We start from the raw sequence: 20,405 nt of genomic DNA, 5'->3' as shown, positions 1-20,405 counted from the left end.
CGCGGCCGTTTCTTTTAGGCGCGAGCCTTTAAAGTATAAATAGAGCTGCTTTTGACACTGACAGCTCAGACGCGTTCCTGGCTGGAGTCACTTGTTTACGAGCTGAATAAACGGAACCGTCTTTACCATTCCTGACTGGTCTGCTTCATTTCACTGGCGACGAGAGAACGAAGAATCCACGTGTCAAGAATGAACAACCTCCAGATCGGCCGAGCTCCCGACTACTTCGACCCCGAAAAGTCGTCATGGGACGCCTACATGGCAAAATTCGAAATTTTTCTCGAAGCGGCAGGAATGGGAGAAGCCGAAGCCGACAGGAAGCGGGCGATTTTTTTAAATTATTGCGGGACTGAAATCTTCGACCTCGTTCAAACGCTGACCGACCCGCTCCCGGCCAAAACCGTTCCTTGGGACGACCTCCAAACAAGACTCGCCAATCATTTTAAACCAACAAAACCTGCCGTAGTCTACAGACACCAATTTTCCAGAATGACACAACGTGAGTCGGAATCCATAAACCAATTCGCCACGCGACTTCGCACGGTACTGTCAAAGTGCAAATTTGACAACCCGGAAGCTCGCCTCACCGACGCTCTTATTTTTGGAATGAAAAACGCCGCAGTCCGAAATAAAATACTAACAGAAGACGAGCCAACGCTTCAATCTGTCATCAAGCTGGCTCAAACTGCCGAAGTAGCTGACGCGGCCGCAAAAGAACTGAAGGAACACGATAAAAAAGAAACCGTTTCAAAAATCTCCGTTGCTGTCTCCCACGCCGAGGCACCAGATGACCTCAGCCCTCAGAGGGCATGAGCGACTGTGAGCAATGACTCCCTGTCCAAATAGGGCCGCAACTGGTGCACCAGGCAAACCTGGGCAAACGTCTCCCTCGCCATAGCCGAAAGATGATGTTCCAATGTCAACAGTGGATCGAGGAGGACGCCCAAGTTGCGAACCCTCTGTAAGGGGGTCAGTAGTTCCCCCCTCAGGGTGATGGACGGACAGATGGAATTGTACTTGGGAGGCAAGACCCACAGCCACTCTGTCTTGTCTGGGTTGAGTTTGAGTTTGTTGACATCCAATTACTGAGCATGAGGTCAAAACACACATTCAGTTTTGAGAATAAACCTGACAGGTGCCAGTTATATTTTAGCGGCGGGGTGGAATAGAAGTGGAATGTTTTAGTGGGTCATAATGCAGCATTGGGAGATAGGAAAGAAGGGGGCAGTCGGGAAGAAGAAGGAGGGATGAAACAATTTGAACAATTTTGTAAATGTAAGTTTCCAGATAGATAACTACCGTATAACACAAGTGAAGGAGGGGGAAGGAAATGGATTGAGGAGCTTTCTCTTCACATAGAGAATGATGAGAACTGTAGTTGTTTGGATGAATGCTAAATGATACAGTCTCCAGGAAGGAGTTGAGAAGAGATTGTGCCTGTAATGAGGGTCCAGCCTTAGATCAAAGCAAATGACCTAATGCTTGATTATTTGCTGCATAATCCCAGACAAAGGGTCAATTGCAGTTTGTAACCTTGCAGGGATTTGTTGGTTGAATTAACCATGCAGCTGCTCAGGATAAAAATGTGTGCTCTCATTGGGATTAAGCCAAGAAGCACAGAGATTTGCTTTATATAAATGCTTTAAGTGGCAAGAAATGGGCTTTTGTAAAAGACGGGGAAAATGTTTGATGGTTCAGCATGAAATTAGTGAGCCCGCTGGCTGAGGTCGCAAGTAACTCGTGCAGGAAATATTGTCCTCGGGTTGCAGTTGGTTTGATTATTCTCATCAGCATCATCGCATAGATAAATTTGGTCATGATGTCACCATCTTTCCCCGATCAGCTGATTCTGAACAAGAAGAAAAAGAAAGTCTAACAATTTTCATTGGGGGGGGGGTGAGGAATGGAGGAATGGTAATTACAAATGAGTGGAATAAAAAAACAGCATTCTCAACGAATGAAAATATTGATAATATAAATTTGAACCTTTCCGTGTTCTCATACCAATGTAGTTTCCAACACAATAATGACAGCCGTTTGATGTAGTAGTGATTAAGGTACCTGGCTAGGAAGCAGGAGAATACGGATATTATTCCCACCTTAGCCATAAAAGCCAGATGGGTGACTTTGGGCCGATGATTCTCTCTCCGTCCAACTCACGTTACAAGGTTGTTGTGGGGAAAATAAGAAGAGGAACTTGCATTGGATATGTTCATGCCTTGTGAATAATCAGGCAAGATATAAAGATAATATTAACTTACAATACTTTACCTTGTTATGTGTGCAAAAAATGGCATACGAGATCAATGGTCCAATATTGTTGTTGTTGTTGTTGTTGTTGTTGTTGTTGTTATTATTATTATTATTATTATTATTATTATTATTATTATTATTTAGATTTGTATGCCGCACCTCTCTGAAGACTCGGGGCGCAAAACAGTATAATAATGGAACAAATCTAATAATAGATTGATTCCAGAGGGCCGGGGCCACCACAGAGAAGGCTCTTCCCCTGGGGCCCAGCAAACGACATTGTTTGATCGATGGGACTCGGATAAGGCCAACTCTGTGGGACCTTATCGGCCACTGGGATTCGTATGGTAGAAGGTGGTTCCGAAGGTATTCTGGTCCAATGCCATGAAGGGCTTTAAAGGTCATTACCAACACTTTGAATTGTGACCGGAAACTGATCGGCAGCCAGTGCAGTGTTGTAGAAACGTGGGTGAATCTAGGAAGCCCCACGATAGCTCTTGCGGCCGCATTTTGCACGATCTGAAGTTTCCGAACACTTTTCAGCCCCATGTATACACTAATATGTCTTAAATTGATGCTTTTCTGGTAGCAAAAATGTTTTTTTGTCCAACAGCATGATCAGAATATCAGATGAAATTAGAGGCTGGTGCTACACTCCTGGCAAAAGGCTCTTAATGGCTGTGAATAGTTGTGTGAGCAGCTATTGTTATTATTATTATTGCCAAATTTATTTGCAGACCATCTCACAGTTCAAAGCAACTCTGAGGAGCTTACAATAAGATAAAATATATAAATATACAAACAATATACATATATTCAAACAATTATGGATATGATTAAACATTAGATTAATTAAAGCATTAGGCGTAGTCTGTCTTCTTGCCCCTCACTAGTGATCAGGCACTATTCTATAATAGTAATACAATGTTATCCTTGAGCCTTGACTAAGAAGAAAATGGTTGCCAGATCAAATGGCCACAGTCCATTAAGGCAATCCCTCTTTCTGAAGAATTTCACATAATATATTCCAGTGATGGCGAACCATTTTTTCCACGGGTGCCGAAAGAGCATGGTCGCACATTATCACATATACGTGAGTGCCCACAGCCATAATTCTCCGAGACCGCCTCCTGCCGCACGAATCCCAGCGACCGATTAGGTCCCACAGAGTTGGCCTTCTCCGGGTCCCGTCAACTAAACAATGTCGGTTGGCGGGCCCCAGGGGAAGAGCCTTCTCTGTGGCGGCACCGGCCCTCTGGAACCAACTCCCCCCGGAGATTAGAACTGCCCCTACTCTTCCTGCCTTCCGTAAACTCCTTAAAACCCACCTTTGCCGTCAGGCATGGGGGAACTGAAACATCTCCCCCCTGGGCACGTTTAATTTATGCATGGTATGTCTGTGTGTGTGTCTGTTAGCATATGGGGTTTTTTAAATATTTAAATATTTTAAATTTGTCTGATTGCTTATGATTTGTTTCTACATGTTGTGAGCCGCCCCGAGTCTTCGGAGAGGGGCGGCATACAAATCTAAGTAATAAATAAATAAAATAAATAAATAAATAATTCAATGGCTTGGGAAGGCGACAACAGCTCTCCTCGCCCCCTGGAGACCCTCTGGAGGCCAGAAATGGCCTGTTTCCCAACTTCTGGTGGGCCCAGTAGGCTTGTGTTTCGCTCTCCCCAGGCTCAAAAGACTTCCCAGGAACCGGGGGATGGGGAAAATGCCCACCCCTTTCTCCCAGAGGCTTTCTGGAAGCCAAAAGCGCCTTCCCAGAGCCTCTGTGTGAGACAAAAATCAGCCGGCTGGCACACACATGCATGTTGGAGCTGGGCTAGGGCAACAGCTCATGTGCCAACAGATATGGCTCCACATGCCACCAGTGGCACCCGTGCCATAGGTTCGCCATCACTGATATATTCTATACTATAGTCATATAATATAGCATGGAATCAAGCTTATCAATTTCCGTTTTTAAAAAAGATCAGAAAAGCGTGGAAAAGATAACTGTTTGTTCTGTCCTCTAAAAGCTGACGTGAGTCAATTGGAACCTCTGGTTTGAAACTGGGGTAGGGCATTTTCAACTGAAGTAGGTATGGTCCATGCCTGGGATGTGAAGGAAGAAATGATAGAAAACAGGCATACCATACAAACTTCCTGACATCTCTTTTGGACCTGTTTAGAGCACAAGAGATGATGATTTATTATCCTCATTGCCTGCTTCTCCATTCAAATAGCTTGTTTGGCTACAAAAGGATAGGAAAGAACTGCAAGCACAGTTATAAGGGTTGACATATGCTATGCTCTGCCGAAGATAGCTGAACAATGAAGACTTCAGATCGCCAGTTCATTCGGCCTTGTCCCTGTCCTTGCCCACGCAGCTGCCTTCTTCCTACGGCAGAAGGGAGCTACCCTGTTTTCCCCAAAATAAGACATCCCCTGATAATAAGCCCAATTGGACTTTTGAGTGCATAGTGATAAGGTCAAGTGCTCATTTCAGGGTTCAAAAAAATATAAGATGGGATTTTATTTTTCGGGGAAACACGGTATTTTCAGAGTGCTATACTGCAAGAAGATTCTCCTTGCCTAAAAATCATATACCCAGGTAAAGCAAAGACACACATATGCAAAGACACAAAAAAACCAAACATACACACACACATGCACACTTTCAAGTTGGGAGTGTGGTCTTGCCTACACTCTTGGGCTGCCCAGTTCACATTTTGAGCAACACCACTCAGAGTCTCCCAACTGACCATAATTACATTCACTGCCATTCTCTCTTTCTTTCTTTCTCTCTTTCTTTCTTTCTTTCTTTCTTTCTTTCTTTCTCTTTCTTTCTTTCTTTCTCTTTCTTTCTTTCTTTCTTTCTTCCTTCCTTCCTTCTTTCCTTGATTTGATTTGTATGCCGCCCCTCTCCGTAGACTCTATTAATTCTTTCCAGTTCAAAACGGGATGGTCAGTGGGTACCTTCTCCCAGGTCACAGGTGATCACCATTCTGAAAATAAGGGGTGCAGTTTCCTACAAGATAGAGGGCAGGAATTGCATGAACACTTTAATGGTAGCCTCATAACAAAATAATATGGATTTTTAAACATGGTGTTCTTCCCCACAAAGGGAAGAAATAATCAAAATCCTAGAAATAGCATAGCATAGCAGTCCAAGAGTGTAGGCCCTCTTTCTAGTCAGCTTTGGAAAATCCTTGATGCAGTTTTAATGTTATAAAGATCCATGGTTCAGGAGGGAAGTGTTTTTAATAGGAAACTGAACACAAGAACAAGGGGACACAATCTGAAGTTAGTTGGGGGAAAGATCAAAAGCAACATGAGAAAATATTATTTTACTGAAAGAGTAGTAGATCCTTGGAACAAACAAGCAGATGTGGTTGGTAAATCCACAGTAACTGAATTTAAACATGCCTGGGATAAAAATATATCCATCCTAAGATAAAATACAAAAAGTAGTATAAGGGCAGACTAGATGGACCGTGAGGTCTTTTTCTGCCGTCAGTCTTCTATGTTTCTATGTTTCTAAGAATACAGAAAGGCCTGGGAAGAATTTATCAGGGATCACACATTGTGCTGCCTCGCTCCAGAGGGCTTGATAAAATTTAATCCAGTTAATCAATAGGCTAATGAACCAAAACGTTAACCGATTAAAATTATGGTAAACGAATATCGATTGGTAGATTTGTGGCTTTTAAAGCATACCCAGTTCAGTCCCGTTTTATTTATTCGCTTAGCTATTTTGATAGGGATTGAATTGGAGAGAAAGAAAGAACAGATTTAAATACAGGGAGGTTTTTTTTCCCCCTTAAAAAAAAAAGAACCTTTGAAGTTTCTGCAATTCATGATCTAAGTCTTTCCATTTATGCCTGTTTAACAAACAAATATTTTAATGCTGCACAGTCTTGAGAGTGGAATTAATTATGCCAAGCTAACGCATATGCAGGGTACAAGTATTTCTTCTGACTGTAGAACAGGGGTCTCCTGGGTATGATTCTTGTAATAACAACAGCATATTAGTAGCCTGTATCTCAGCCTTGCTTGTTTTCTTTTCATAAAGAGAAGGCCTTCATAATCTTGCCCCAAAGGCAAGCTTTAATTTTAAAACAGGATTTAATTTTTAACCACAGAACCTATTTTAAATGTCAGCACTCAGATTTAAAACATGCCAAATGATGTATTGATGCTTTATTCTTGACGTCTTAAGCATAGGGCCCAGAGTTTACAAGGCCTGCCTACCTCATTTCTTCAAGACTGCCTATTCTGTGGGGATAAAATATAATGCAAGACTGAATGCCTATAGCAGTGTTTGCCAACCTTGGCAACTTGAAGCTATTTGGACTTCAACTCCCAGAATTCCTCAGCCAGCAAATGCTGGCTGGGGAATTCTGGGAGTTGAAGTCCAGATAGCTTCAAGTTGCCAAGGTTGGCAAACACTGGCCTATAGCCTCAACGTCAAAGAACTGACATGAGCAGCAGCTAGATTTCAAGACATTATAATTTCTAGAAATAAATATGCTTTGGTAATCCCAGCCCTAGAGCAAAGATGGGAAATCTTTTTGTCCTTGGGTGCTGAAAGTGTGTGTGATAATGTGTGCATGCCCATACCCATAATACCATTCTCCCATGTGCTTCCCCCCCCCTACGAATGAAGACATGACCCCCCCTACAATGCCCTGCCCCCCATACATGCATCCATGACCCACTTCCCCCATTTCCTGACTTCTGGTGGGCACAATAGGCCCATTTTTGACCATCCCAGGCTCAAGAGGCTTCCCTGGAGGCTGGGGAGAGTGAAAACAGCCTCTCCCATCCCCAGGGGGCCCTCTAGTGGCCAGAAATGGCCCATTTACCAACTTCTGGTGGGCCTGTATGACCCTTTTTTTTGCTTTCCTGGAGCCTGAGGAGGGTAAAAATGCCCTCGCAGAGCCTTCATGTAAGACAAAAATCAGCTGGCCACTGGAACTGAGCTAGGGTGACAGCTTGCAGGCCATTATGATCCTAGAAAATGCTACGCATGACAGTATAAGGTACTGAAATTCTATGATAATCTGTTTATATGCACGCTGAAATTATAGGTTTTAAGCATGTGACTATAATGTGTTTCTCTCTCATGTAAGTTATTTTTTTTTAAAGGTTGGATAATACTTTTAGAAAACAGATTTATTTGTCTTCTGGATGCCCAATATATATCTAGTATGCCATTAATTGGGGATTGCTGGATCAAGGCTACAGGGCACCTTGAACCTGGTACAGAGATTGCGAACCATTCGGGCTCTGCATGTCAAAAATTCATAAAATGCCTAACTTAAATTCTACTGGCATCTCTCTCACACACACACACAGACCCAAATAAGTAAACAAACATAGACAAAAGAAAAGCAATTCATAAAAAAGAGTCTCTTTACATAGTGAAATGGGCAAAATCTAGATAGATAGATAGATAGATAGATAGATAGATAGATAGATAGATAGATAGATAGATAGATAGATAGATAGATAACTTGTAAATATTTTTTGGTTGGTCTCTCAAAAAAACATGCCTATCCGAGGCAGCTCCGTGTCACATGAGGCTTGGAAACTTCGGGGAAAATGCACTTGGGTGGTCTCGCAGACTTCCAAAACAAAGCACGTCTTGTTCTCGTGTGTATACTGGAGCCTCCAGAGGCAGTACAAGAGCCAGGCCCCCTCGTGTGACTTCCAGACAGTCCAGAGACATAGTGTGTTACCTGGACGCCACATGTCATAGGTTTGCCATCACTGGCCTAGTGATTAATTTCTATTAATCACTAGGCCAGTGATTAATAGAAATTCTGCTGTACGAATCCTAGCGACCAGTTAGGTCCCACAGAGTGGGCCTCCTCCGGGTCCCGTCAACTAAACAATGTCGTTTGGTGGGGCCCAGGGGAAGAGCTTTCTCTGTTGCGGCCCCGGCCCTCTGGAACCAACTCCCCCTGGAGATTAGAATTGCCCCCACCCTCCTCGCCTTTTGTAAGCTCCTTAAAACCCACCTCTGCCGTCAGGCATGGGGGAACTGAGATACTCTTTCCCCCTAGGCCTTTACAATTTATGCAGGGTATGTTTGCTTGTATGTATGATTAGTTTTACAATAAGGGTTTTTTAGTTGTTTAGTATTGGATTTACAGGCTGGTTTTTATTGTTGTTGTTAGCCGCCCCGAGTCTACGGAGAGGGGCGGCATACAAATCCAATAAATAAAATAAATAAATATTGAGAGGCCCTCTGAATCCCAGATGTGGGTTTTCCAGATGCCTAATTTGGTATTTGGGCTGAAAAAGATAGGTGAGCGTATTGTGCAGTGGTCACCTATTATTGCCACGCTAGCACTTTGCTTAAGCCTGGAATTCAAAAGAAATACTGAGGTTGTAGTGAGCTTTGGCTATAATTAACCCCCCTGCAACCTTTGGTTTCCTAATTATACCTCTCTGGTCAGGTTCGTGTGTGGCTCCTCTGCTTCTGCCTGCCCCATTCCTGATGCCTTCTCTTTCGTGTTGTTTTTAATTATTTTTATTAAAGAACACAAAAACAAGGGGACACAATCTGAAGTTAGTTGAGGGAAAGATCAAAAGCAACATGAGAAAATATTATTTTACTGAAAGAGTAGTAGATTCTTGGAACAAACTTCCAGCAGACGTGGTAGATAAATCCACAGTAACTGAATTTAAACATGCCTGGGATAAACATATATCCATCCTAAGATAAAATACAGAAAATAGTATAAGGGCGGACTAGATGGACCATGAGGTCTTTTTCTGCCGTCAGACTTCTATGTTTCTAATACACAATACAAAAAATCAAATACAAATATATACAGTAATCCCTCGCTACTTCGCGGTTCAACTTTCACGGATTCACCACTTCGCGGGTTTTCAAATGGAGCTTAAATCCATTGAAAATTTTAAATCCATTAAAAATTCATAAAATTCTTCTACAGTACTACTGTACTCTATTAAAGAAAATGGTAGGATATCATATGTAGTTCCAGCTGGGAAACATTATAGAATGACTGTTTAATGCAAAGGGTGGGTTTTAAAAGTCCAAATACTCATTAAAGACATAAAAAAAATATCTTTCCTCTACTTCACGGAAATTCCTTTTTCACGGGTGGTCTTGGAACGCATCCCCCGAGAAAAACAAGGGATTACCGTACACATTAAAAAAAATTAGAGAGATACCTTTCTCTCTCTTTCTTTCCTTATTATGTTTTATAAATAAACAATATAATATTCAGTTAGCGGTTTTCCATATCAGTGTTATTCATGCTCTCCTAAATTTACTCTATATTTCTTAAGAGCTAAAAAGAATACAAATATATATAAACCTATATTTTTCAATTCCAAAATCTGTAACAAAAGGACATCACAAAAAACAAAAATAAGAAAAAAGACATAGATTTTCACAAATTTTGTAGATATATTTTTTTCATCACCTTTCTTTCTCTCCCTTCTTGATTTTCTCACACACAGCTGAGCAGCTGAACGGCATAGGAGCATCCGTGATGGCGCCTCCCATACCAGCTCTTTCCTCGCCAGAGAAACAGCCCTGCCTGGGTTCTCCAGCAGCAGCAATAGCACCCCACCTGGCCGTTTGCCCGGAGTCGAGCCAGAGTTCCAAGAGCGGGCCAGCCTGGGGGACCAAGTTGGGAGAAATCTCGGCCGCATCTGCAACCCCAGCTTCTTCAGGGGCAGCACCCCACAGTAACAGCAGTCCCAAGCCTGATGAAGAGAAGGCCAAGAAGCTACTGTATTGCGCCCTCTGCAAAGTGGCCGTGAACTCGCTGTCTCAGCTTGAGGCGCATAACAAAGGTATTTGTGGAGAGTTTGCAGAGGTACGTTTTGGTGAGAGGGACAATTGAGGAGGTAGGTCACACCAAAAAGCCCCCTCATCCTGTGGCTGTTACTTTAGCAGTACAGTGGTACCTCTACTTAAGAACTTAATTCGTTCCGTGAAGAGATTCTTAAGTAGAAAAGTTTGTAAGTAGAAGCAATTTTTCCCATAGGAATCAATGTAAAAGCAAATAATGCATGCAAACCCATTAGGAAAGAAATAAAAGCTCGGAATTGGTGTGAGAGGAGGAGGAGGAAGAAGAAGAAGAGGAGGACAGTCGCTGCCCAGAGCAAAGGGAGCGTTTCTTTTCTCTGGGCGCTGGCAGAGGTTTATTCCCTCTCCAAGCGCCCAGAGAAAGGAAAATGCTTTGTTCACTCTAGACTGCCAAAGCCTCCTTAAGTGTCACCAAAAGGCTCCTCTGGCAGCCAATGTCCCCTCTAATTTTTTTCTGGTGTGGGCGGAAAAGTATAGTGTCTGAGCGGCAGTCCCTTCGGGACTGGGCGGCACTCTTTCCCTCTCACTTTTTCCCTCTCGGCTTCTGGGCAGGTTTGAAAAACTCTGAGTTGATGATGATTTTTAAGTGAGCGATTGCTCACTGCTCAGCTTAGAGGGAACTATGCTGGCAGCCCAGAAAGCCCCGAGATGGCCAGGATTAAAGGGGGAAATGGCAGGAAACTGGCCGGACCTTTGTGCCACTCTCAAATTTCCCGGGAAAATTTTCCAGGCTTGGGTTCTTAAGTAGAAAATGGTTCTTAAAAGAGGCAAAAACATCTTGAACACCTGGTTCTTATCTAGAAAAGTTCTTAAGTAGAGGCGTTCTTAAGTAGAGGTACCACTGTGTTTCTGTGGAAAGAGTGCTTTCCAAAAGAGAATCTGTACAGAGCCACGAGTTCACCCCTCCAGCCTTCTGGGCACATGTTTACAAGCGAAGCTCGTGTGATGGTATGTAACAGTTAAAATTAAACTAATTCAGGAATTAGTTGTTCCAGATACGTATAACCAGAGCCATGCTTTGGCATTCTCACTAACTAACTACTTAAGGCAATTTAAAACCAACCAGTAATTGTTTTCCCTGCTGCTGAGCAATGAGACTCTGTTGGTGCTCCCCCCCCCCTCGCCTTCCCACCTGCCCAATACAGGAATGCAAAGAATGGCATTCAGAGTCCCAGCCCTGATCCATTTTCTGGTACTGGGTTGTCAAATTACTTCCTGGCCCTACTCCTCTGGTGTGTGTGTGTGTGTGTGTGTGTGTGTGTGTGTCTGTATGTATGTGTGATTTTATTGAAATTATTACTCTGCTTAATATAATGTGTGTGTGCAGTTTTATTGAAATTATCATAATATGAAATACAAATGAAAAGAAAGATAATAGGGAAATGGGAAAGGAAAAAGGAAGGAAAAAGAACTGGGATAAGAGGGGGGGAGGGGAAAACCCACTTCCAACTTTTGTAAGCCTGGTAGAATAAAAATAATAAAATACAGCCTCAACTTTTTTTACTTTTACATATTTAATCTGTACTGTGCTATCTAAACAAAACTGTGACAACAAACTTCTCTAATCAGAATTTCATGGGTTTTCTTTCTGTCTGGAGCACAAAGTCTACAAGCAGTTTCCATGTAGAAACAAAACTGGGTATATTCTTTTCTTTAATCAAGACAGATAACTTGGCCATCTCGGCTAACTCTGAAGAGTTTTTCCATCCATTATTCCATTGTGGAGATTTATTTATATATTTATTTATTTATTAGATTTGTATGCCGCCCCTCTCCGTAGACTCGGGGCGGCTCACAACAGTAATAGAAAAAAACAATGTAGAATACAAATCTAATAATTAAAGCTAAAAACCCATAATTTAAAAAACTTGCACACAACATACCATACATAAACAATATAGGCCTGGGGAAGTTATATCAGTTCCCCCATGCCTGATGACAGAGGTGGGTTTTAAGGAGTTTACGAAATGCAAGGAGGGTGGGGGCAGTTCTAATCTCAGGGGGGAGCTGGTTCCAGAGGGTCGGGGCTGCCACAAAGAAGGCTCTTCTCCTGGGACCCGCCAAACGACATTGTTTACTTGACAGGACCCAGAGAAGGCCAACTCTGTGGGACCTAACTGGTCGCTGGGATTCGTGCGGCAGAAGGCGGTCCCGGAGATATTCTGGTCTGATGCCATGAAGGGCTTTATAGGTCATAACCAACACTTTGAATTGTGACCGGAAATTGATCGGCAACCAATGCAGACTGCAGAGTGTTGGTGTAACATGGGCATACTTTGGGAAGCCCATGATTGCTCTCGCAGCTGCATTCAGCACGATCTGAAGTTTCTGAACACTTTTCAAAGGTAGCCCCATGTAGAGAGCTTGTTATATCCTCTGCTGTATTTAAAGAGTGTGCTGGAAAGTAGGTGTTACGTTCAGGGCGAAAGGGACATACTCCAAAAATTATATGCTGGTCGCTGATTGGATCTGGCGCGATCGGCAAAGTTAAATAGCTATCAAGTCACACCTCCAGACAGGGCGCTTTATAAGCACCCCGCCTGGACGCGCAGCTCAAGTATGTGAACTACGCTACAGCTTGATGTAATAAAGTTAGAAACAGCAGCTAAAGCATCCAGCCTCTTCTTGTCCAATTTAACAGTAGAGTTGGATCTTAATTAGGAGGGAAGAAACATGAATTTGAATGAAGGGAGTTGGGAAACATGGCTTCCCCACAAGATCTTCAAGGTTTCAACATTTTTATTTTTATTTATTTTTAAATGAAATCAATTTTAATAGGGCATCACTTCACTCTGATGATGGGTGTAATGAGACTGAATATTACCGATTCAGTCCCATTACACCCATCATCAGATTGAAGTGATGCCCTATTAAAGCAGCTTAGCTGTGAAACAGATTCATAAGGTGGGATTTTATAAATGTGCAGGCGACTTTGGACTGGTGCAGAGACTTAAGTGTAGAGGTGGCACATTCTACACCACACCTAAAAGAAAGAATAAACCTTAATTTTGCTACCTCAATTTTCAAGACAACAGAATTCTGTTATCTGTTGTATATGATGAAGTCTGGGCAAATCTGCAGTTTCCCCACAAAATTCTACTACTTACAGATACAGAGAGAAGGCAAGAAACCCTATTTTCCAGACTCCCCTTTGAGTTCTCAAGTTTTATAGATATTAATTTCACACGCTCTTGAGTGTAATTTCAGAGCCATAGTACTAACTGATTAGACCCCAAAGACCTTGTAAATGCTCTGAAAATGGAGCTGTGTTTTATTTTATTTCATCTACAAGTCCAAACCAGAATAAAAGAAAAACAGGCCTTGAAGTGAAGTGAGGGCAAAGTATATTTCCTATTGGGTGTAGCAGAAAAACTCAGATCTGGCTCCACTGCACTGCTACAGTGGCTGGGATCAGCTCCCCCATTTGTTTTGACCCACTTAACTAAGGCATGGTGGTGCAGTGGTGAGAATGCAGTATTGCAGGCTAATTCTGCCACCTGCCAGCAGTTCGATTCTCACCAGCTCAAGGTTGACTCAACTTTCCATCCTTCTAAGGGGGATAATATGAGGATCCAGATTGCTGGAGACATTAGGCTGACTCTGTCAACCACTTAGAGAGGGTTTTAAAGCACTGTGAAGCGGTACATAAGTCTAAGTGCTATTGCTAATCAATCTTCCTTCCATTGCTGCTCAGCTGCCTCTGCTTAACGCATGGATATAAGGGGGGCTTTCCAGTCCATTCAAGGTCCTTCTGATATTACAAGTGGTTTTACACCCCTCAGAAAACATTGGCACCCTTCCTCTAAACCAGTGTTTCCCAACCTTGGCAACTTGAAGATATCTGGACTTCAACTCCCAGAATTCCACAGCCAGCATTTGCTGGCTGTGGAATTCTGGGAGTTGAAGTCCAAATATTTTCAAGTTGCCAAGGTTGGGAAACACTGTTCTAAACAGAAAATAAAGAACTGAAGACCGCTTTCTATTTCATTACACCACAAACAGCCTGGTGCTTCTAATTCTGATCTTCATTGCAGGAGACCTATATTAGTCGATGGTGGCAAGACATCAGAAACACCTTCTAGCTCCTTTTCTGACTAACAACTTGTATTAAAAGGCATAAGCTTTTGTGAGCTGCTGTTCGTTTCTCCAGTTGAGTCTTTTTCAAAACTTGTGAGCCAGAAAAAGTGGTACTAAGACTCCTCCCAATTCTCTGCTTAACTTTACTGCAATTCGTTTCTGCCAGTGAAGCTCTCTCGCTCTCGCTCTCTCTCTTTCACACACACAGAGAGAGAGAGAGAGAGAGAGAGAGAGAGACCTTCCCTTCCCAGCCTAATTGCATCTGTAGATGATGCTACGAGCGATCCAGAGGCATCACAACAAAATCCAACACGTGTACCTTCCCCTATGGAGAAGCTGAAGTGAGGTGAAGAGGTAACATGTTGAATGGTTGCCTTTGATGACTGTGGAAGACCCACGAGTCCTGACAGGAGGGGTAGAAATTCTAATGGTTAGGTCCTTCCTTTTTGACATACCTTGCCCCCGGGTGTATCCAATTAAGGTTTTTATCTCCTTTTCCCCAAATCCTTTGCACCTTTGGCCCTGCTGCAAGATTTCTGGGTGTGGTTGCAGAGCATGTCTTGGCAACAGCCTCATCAGCTCAAGCCCTCTCTTGGAAATTAGCTCGTCTGCTTTCCATCCAAATTTACAGGCCCAAATGGAGATCACTATGGATAAAAATTTATTTATTTATTTATTTATTTATTTATTTATTTATTTTATTTTGTCAAACAATTATAGGGTGGTAATTTGTACAAATAAAACATTAGATAAGTAATGATAAAAAGTAACAAAAGAAGACAATAGGACAGGGACGGTAGGCACAGTGGTGCACTTATGCACGCCCCTTACAGACCTCTTAGAAAGGGGGAGAGGTCAATTGAAGATAGTCTAAGGCTAAAGGTTTTGGGGTTAGGAGTAGAAACCACAGAATCAGGTAGTGCATTCCAGGCGTTGATTACTCCGTTGCTGAAGTCGTGTTTTTTGCAGTCAAGTTTGGAGCGGTTGACATTTAATTTAAATCGATTTCGTGCTCGTGTGTTGTTGCGGTTGAAGGCGAAGTAGTCGTTAACAGGTAGGACATTTTGGCATATGATTTTATGAACTATAATTAAGTCGGAATGGAGACGACGGAGTTGTAAGTTGTCTAAGCCAAGAATTTCAAGTCTGGCGGAGTAAGGTATTTTGTTGTGAGAAGAGGAGTGAAGGGCTCTTCTTGTGAAATATTTCTGGACTCTCTCAATTGTGTTGATGTCAGATATATAATGGTTCTCCTTCCAGCTGCATCTCTTTCCCCACCACCGGTTCATCTAGCCCATCCTTATGCGGTCCTAGTCTAGAGCTGTGGAGCTGCAACTAAGGAGAGGAGATGTTTCTCAGGAAACTGGTCCAGGACTTAGAACTGTGGAGCAATTGCATCACAGCACACACCCAGCTGATCAGTTTAACAAGCCTCCTTCTGGTCCATAAAGCACGCAACAGTATGCTGGCATCACTTGCTCTGTCCTGACAGATGAATTCTGTTTTGGCTTAGGAACGAGTCAAGCAAGTATCACTGTCTTGACAGATTTGGTATGGGACAAGCTAAGGAAAGCAATTGGTGGATTTCCTGCCAATGGGAAAGCATCCACTGATCACTCTCCTTAACATAAAATGGGGTGGAAGTGGGACAGAGTTTCTCCATCCCATCTATGTTAAGAGGTGTAGGCTGGGGGATTCTGGGAACTGAAATCCACACCTCTTAATGTTGCTGAGATTGGAAATAACGGATTTCTTAATCAGGGGTTTAGCCATCCATCAGATTCTGATTTGCAGGGAGGGTGGGGTTTTCTGCTTCCCTTGCTTGTCCTAGAGATCCCAATGCTGATGATCTCTCTAGCTGACCCACCTAACCTACTCACCCTGCTTTTCTTCTTCGAATTTCTCCTTTCTTCATCTTCTTTCTTACTTTATTTATTTATTGTTTATTGATTGATTTTGTCCAATACACAATGAGGGTTTTAGTGGGTATACACATAATAAAAACTACTTAAAAACTTCGTAAACTACTTAAGACTCACTTATACCGCCAGGCATGGGGGAGTTGAGACACCTTTCCCCCAGGCTATTTTTTATACTTTGTTTTATGTTTGGTATGAATGTTGCTGTTTGGTTTTTAAGTAATGATAGGGTTTTATATGTTTTTAATATTAGATTTGTTCCACTGTTATATTGTTTTTATTGCTGTTGTGAGCCGCCCCGAGTCTTCGGAGAGGGGCAGCATACAAATCTAATAAATAAAATAAATAAATAAATAAAATACATGATGAAGGTTATAGAGGAGATACTCATAGTAAAATATATCTAAGAAAGAATAGAAGAGAAGTTATAGGGATAGAAGATATCAATTAAAGAATAGAAGAAGAGATATAGGAATAGAAGAAAGGTATAGGAGATATAGGAGAACAATAGGACAGGGGATGGAAGGCACTCTAGTGCACTTGTACTCGCCCCTTACTGACCTCTTAGGAATCTGGATAGGTCAATCGTAGATAATCTAAGGGTAAAGTGTTGGGGGTTTGGGGATGACACTATGGAGTCTGGTAATGAGTTCCACGCTTCGACAACTCGGTTACTGAAGTCATATGTTTTACAGTCAAGTTTGGGGCGGTTAATATTAAGTTTAAATCTGTTGTGTGCTCTTGTGTTGTTGTGGTTGAAGCTGAAGTACTTCTGCTTACTCTGCTGCCCATTCCTTTCTATCACCTCCTCCCTCCATCAGCATCTCTTGCTTTCTCACTCACCACCACCCTGACATGCTCTCTTGATCTCTTTTTCTCACAGTTGTCTCTTTTCCTTGCATGTTTTTTCTGTGCTTGCCCTCTTGCTTGCTCTTGATCTCCTGTCTGTCTCTCTTTCTCTCTCTCTCTTGCTGCATTCTGCTTTCTCTCCCTGCCTCTCTATTGCTTCTGCCATCTGTTCTTTAGCACCAGTTGCATTACCCAGTCTGCTTCATGGGCTGCCTATTCTAGACTTGCTTTGGCTGTCCTCCTGTTTTCCATTCTTTCTTCATTGCCTCTGACTTCATTGCTAGCGCTTCTCTGCCTCTCACAATTTCTGTTTTCTTCCTCTTGCTCCTCTTTTATGTATGCTCACCATTCTCTCCCCCCCCTTTCAAAAACCACGTCTCTGCTTTATTAAAAATATTAAACATATTCTGTTGCTTCAAATCCTTTGCTGAAAAACTAAGTCACTGAGAATTGGTGACAAGGGAGAAGAATATTAGAATAAGAGTCTTGCTTTGTTTAACAGTGGCTGCCTGGAGGGTGTTCATGGCCTCTGCCACTACAGTCCCTGCTGCTTTGCTGCACAGGCTTCCTGTCGGAGCATTTATTTACCTGGACGGATAAGTCTATGTAATGCTTGAGTGGCTGTTTGCACCAAAGGCAGTGCCAGATCAAAGTGGCCATGGAGCAAAGTAGTTTGATCGGAACATCCTGCCTGTCAACGACTACTTCAGCTTCAACTGCAATAACACAAGAGCACGCAACAGGTTCAAATTTAATATCAACCGCTCCAAACTTGATTGTAAAAAATATGACTTTAGCAATCAAGTTGTCGAAGCGTGGAACTCATCACCAGACTCCGTGGTGTCAACTCCCAACATTTTTCCCTTAGACTATCCACGATTGACCTCACCAGGTTCCTTAGAGGTCAGTAAGGGGTGAGCATAAGTGCACTAGTGTGCCTTCCGTCCCCTGTCCAATTGCCCCTCCTATATTTTATATATCTTTTCTTCCATTCATATATCCTTTCCTCTATTCTTCATTGACATATTCTATTCTCATATCTTCAGTTCTCTCCTTTCCCTGATATTTACTACTACATGTTTTTATTCTCTTTAACTTTCAATTTGTATTGGACAAAATAAATAAATAAAATAAATAAAAAGGAGGGAATGCCCAAAACACAGCCCAAAACAATGAAGGAGAACTGGACAGATCCCAGTCCAGCAATCAGTCACCCCAATCTCTGCTGAAGCACCCCAGGTTCATAGTTTACTGCAAGTCTTCTGTTAAGAGGAAAAAAAACATCATTTAAATATTTGAACAGATAAACATGAAATTAGGTGTCTTCTGTTATGAGTTAGAGAAAGGAAATGGTCCTGAAGAATAATTAGTGGGGTATCTTCCCATGGCAGTTTGCAAGCAGGACTGGCTTGAAGCGAAAACAAAAAAAACTGTCCAGAGATGTCTCTCATGCTTTGGTCAGTATGCATCTTTTGATGCATGTCTCTTTATTAGTACATATCTAATGTATGGATAGATGTGTGGTGGGAGAAAGCAATGTCTTCACTTCATTAAAAATATCATTGTAAAATGTTCTGTTACTTCAAATCATTTGGTGGAAAACATAGTCACTGAGAATTTATGACAAGGGAAAAAATATTAGAATAGGAGTGAACAATGATCCTAAGCACCCAACAGAATGAGGAGTAAAACATGGTTAAGATCTCATTTTTACCATAATATTTGGGGACTACTGCCCTACAGCATCTCTCCAATATTCTTTAAGGTAGTCACATCATTCCTTTCGATCTTTGCTGCCAGTGAATGGTCATTTGGATTTCTACAGTCCAGTTTTATACTCCTAAACCATATAAATAAATCCATTCTTAAATTATTCAGAGCCCTTTGTGGATTGGAAACTCAGCACTTTCTTCTTACATGGGGTTTCTGGGAGAGGCCTCCTAGCCTCAAGAACTAGCAAATTTAGGTTTTAGGTTTATTTATTTATTGGATTTGTATGCTGTCCCTCTCCGTAGACTCAATGAGGCAATGAGCATGCAGGAAAGAATAAACTTCCGGTTTTTTAGTGACATTTGAATCAGCAACTTCCTGTCCCCACAGCATTCATTGATACATTACATCAGGGATTGGCAACTATGGCCCCACTAAAACTTGTGAAATTATACTCCCAAAATATCTAAGCTGGTGTGGCTGGCCCAGAAATTCTGGGAGTTGAAGTCCATAGATCATAAAGGAGCCACAGTTACTCACTCCTGCATTATTCATTCATAGGAAACTATTTTTTCCGCAACTCAGATTAGTTAGCCCTACTGTTTGCTGTGATTGGCAGGAGCTCTGGGATAGATGGCAGAAATCTTTTATTTATTTGTTTGTTTGTTTGTTTGTTTGTTTGTTTATTTATTGGATTTGTATGCCGCCCCTCTCGGCAGACTCGGGGTGGCTAACAACAGTAATAAAACAGTATATGACAATAATCCAATACTAAAAACAGTTAAAAACCCATTATATAAAAACCAATCATACATACAGACATACCATGCATAAAACTGTAAAGGCCTAGGGGGAAAGTGTATCTCAATTCCCCCATGCCTGGCGGCAGAGGTGGGTTTTAAGCAGCTTACGAAAGGCAAGGAGGGTGGGGGCTATTCTAATCTCTGGGGGGAGTTGGTTCCAGAGAGCCGGGGCCGCCACAGAGAAGGCTCTTCCCCTGGGTCCCGCCAAGCGACATTGTTTGGTTGACGGGACCCGGAGAAGACCCACTCTGTGGGACCTAACTGGTCGCTGGGATTCGTGCAGCAGAAGGCGGTCCCTGAGATAATCTGGTCCGGTGCCATGAAGGGCTTTATAGGTCATAACCAACACTTTGAATTGTGACCGGAAACTGATCAGCAAATAATGCAGACTGTGGAGTGTTGGTGTAACATGGGCATACTTAGAGAAGCCCATGATTGCTCTCGCAGCTGCATTCTGCACGATCTGAAGTTTCTGAACACTTTTCAAAGGTAGCCCCATGTAGAGAGCATTACAGTAGTCCTGCCTGGTCTTTTTAAATAGAAATATCAAGGATAGGAAGTGAGATGTTCTGTGTGCAAGAATGAGGTTCTTTACTGTGAAGAACGGTGCTTTTAAAAGATTTCAGTGGAGCGGTGGATTACCTGTGTCTTTGTTTCCTCTTAATAAAACGTAGCAGGTGAATAGAGGGACAGGACATGTATGTCTATAGGCACACTTACAAACACAGGAATCAATATTCTGGGTGCAGAATTTAGCATTTGAAGGATGCCAATACTTAATTGGATGCTCCCAATATTCCACCCTACACTCAAAAAAAAAACCCCACAAGGAGACTTTTCTCATTTCTTGTAGTAGTTAGCCATTCAAGGTAACAAAAGATTGAAGATACCCCCACTTTCATCCTGGCAAGTAATAGGGATGCTCTGAGGAATATCCAAATATCACCAGC

At 42.3% G+C, this 20,405-nt stretch overlaps 1 protein-coding gene across 3 annotated transcripts in view; it reads left to right on the top strand.

The window, feature by feature from the left end:
* Positions 1-20,405, top strand: part of ZNF385A (zinc finger protein 385A) — a 229,273-nt gene that overhangs the window by 199,944 nt on the left and 8,924 nt on the right. For all 3 annotated transcript variants that reach the window (XM_070740846.1, XM_070740845.1, XM_070740844.1), the window contains exon 5: positions 9,743-10,081. In XM_070740846.1, the coding sequence (XP_070596947.1) occupies positions 9,743-10,081 (339 nt within the window). The remainder of the gene's footprint in view (positions 1-9,742; positions 10,082-20,405) is intronic.

Source organism: Erythrolamprus reginae, chromosome 2 (genome assembly GCF_031021105.1).
Source record: "Erythrolamprus reginae isolate rEryReg1 chromosome 2, rEryReg1.hap1, whole genome shotgun sequence".
Lineage (NCBI taxonomy): Eukaryota > Metazoa > Chordata > Lepidosauria > Squamata > Dipsadidae > Erythrolamprus > Erythrolamprus reginae.
The sequence above is the reverse complement of the archived record's forward strand: the minus strand, read 5'-3'. Positions and strand labels throughout refer to the sequence as shown.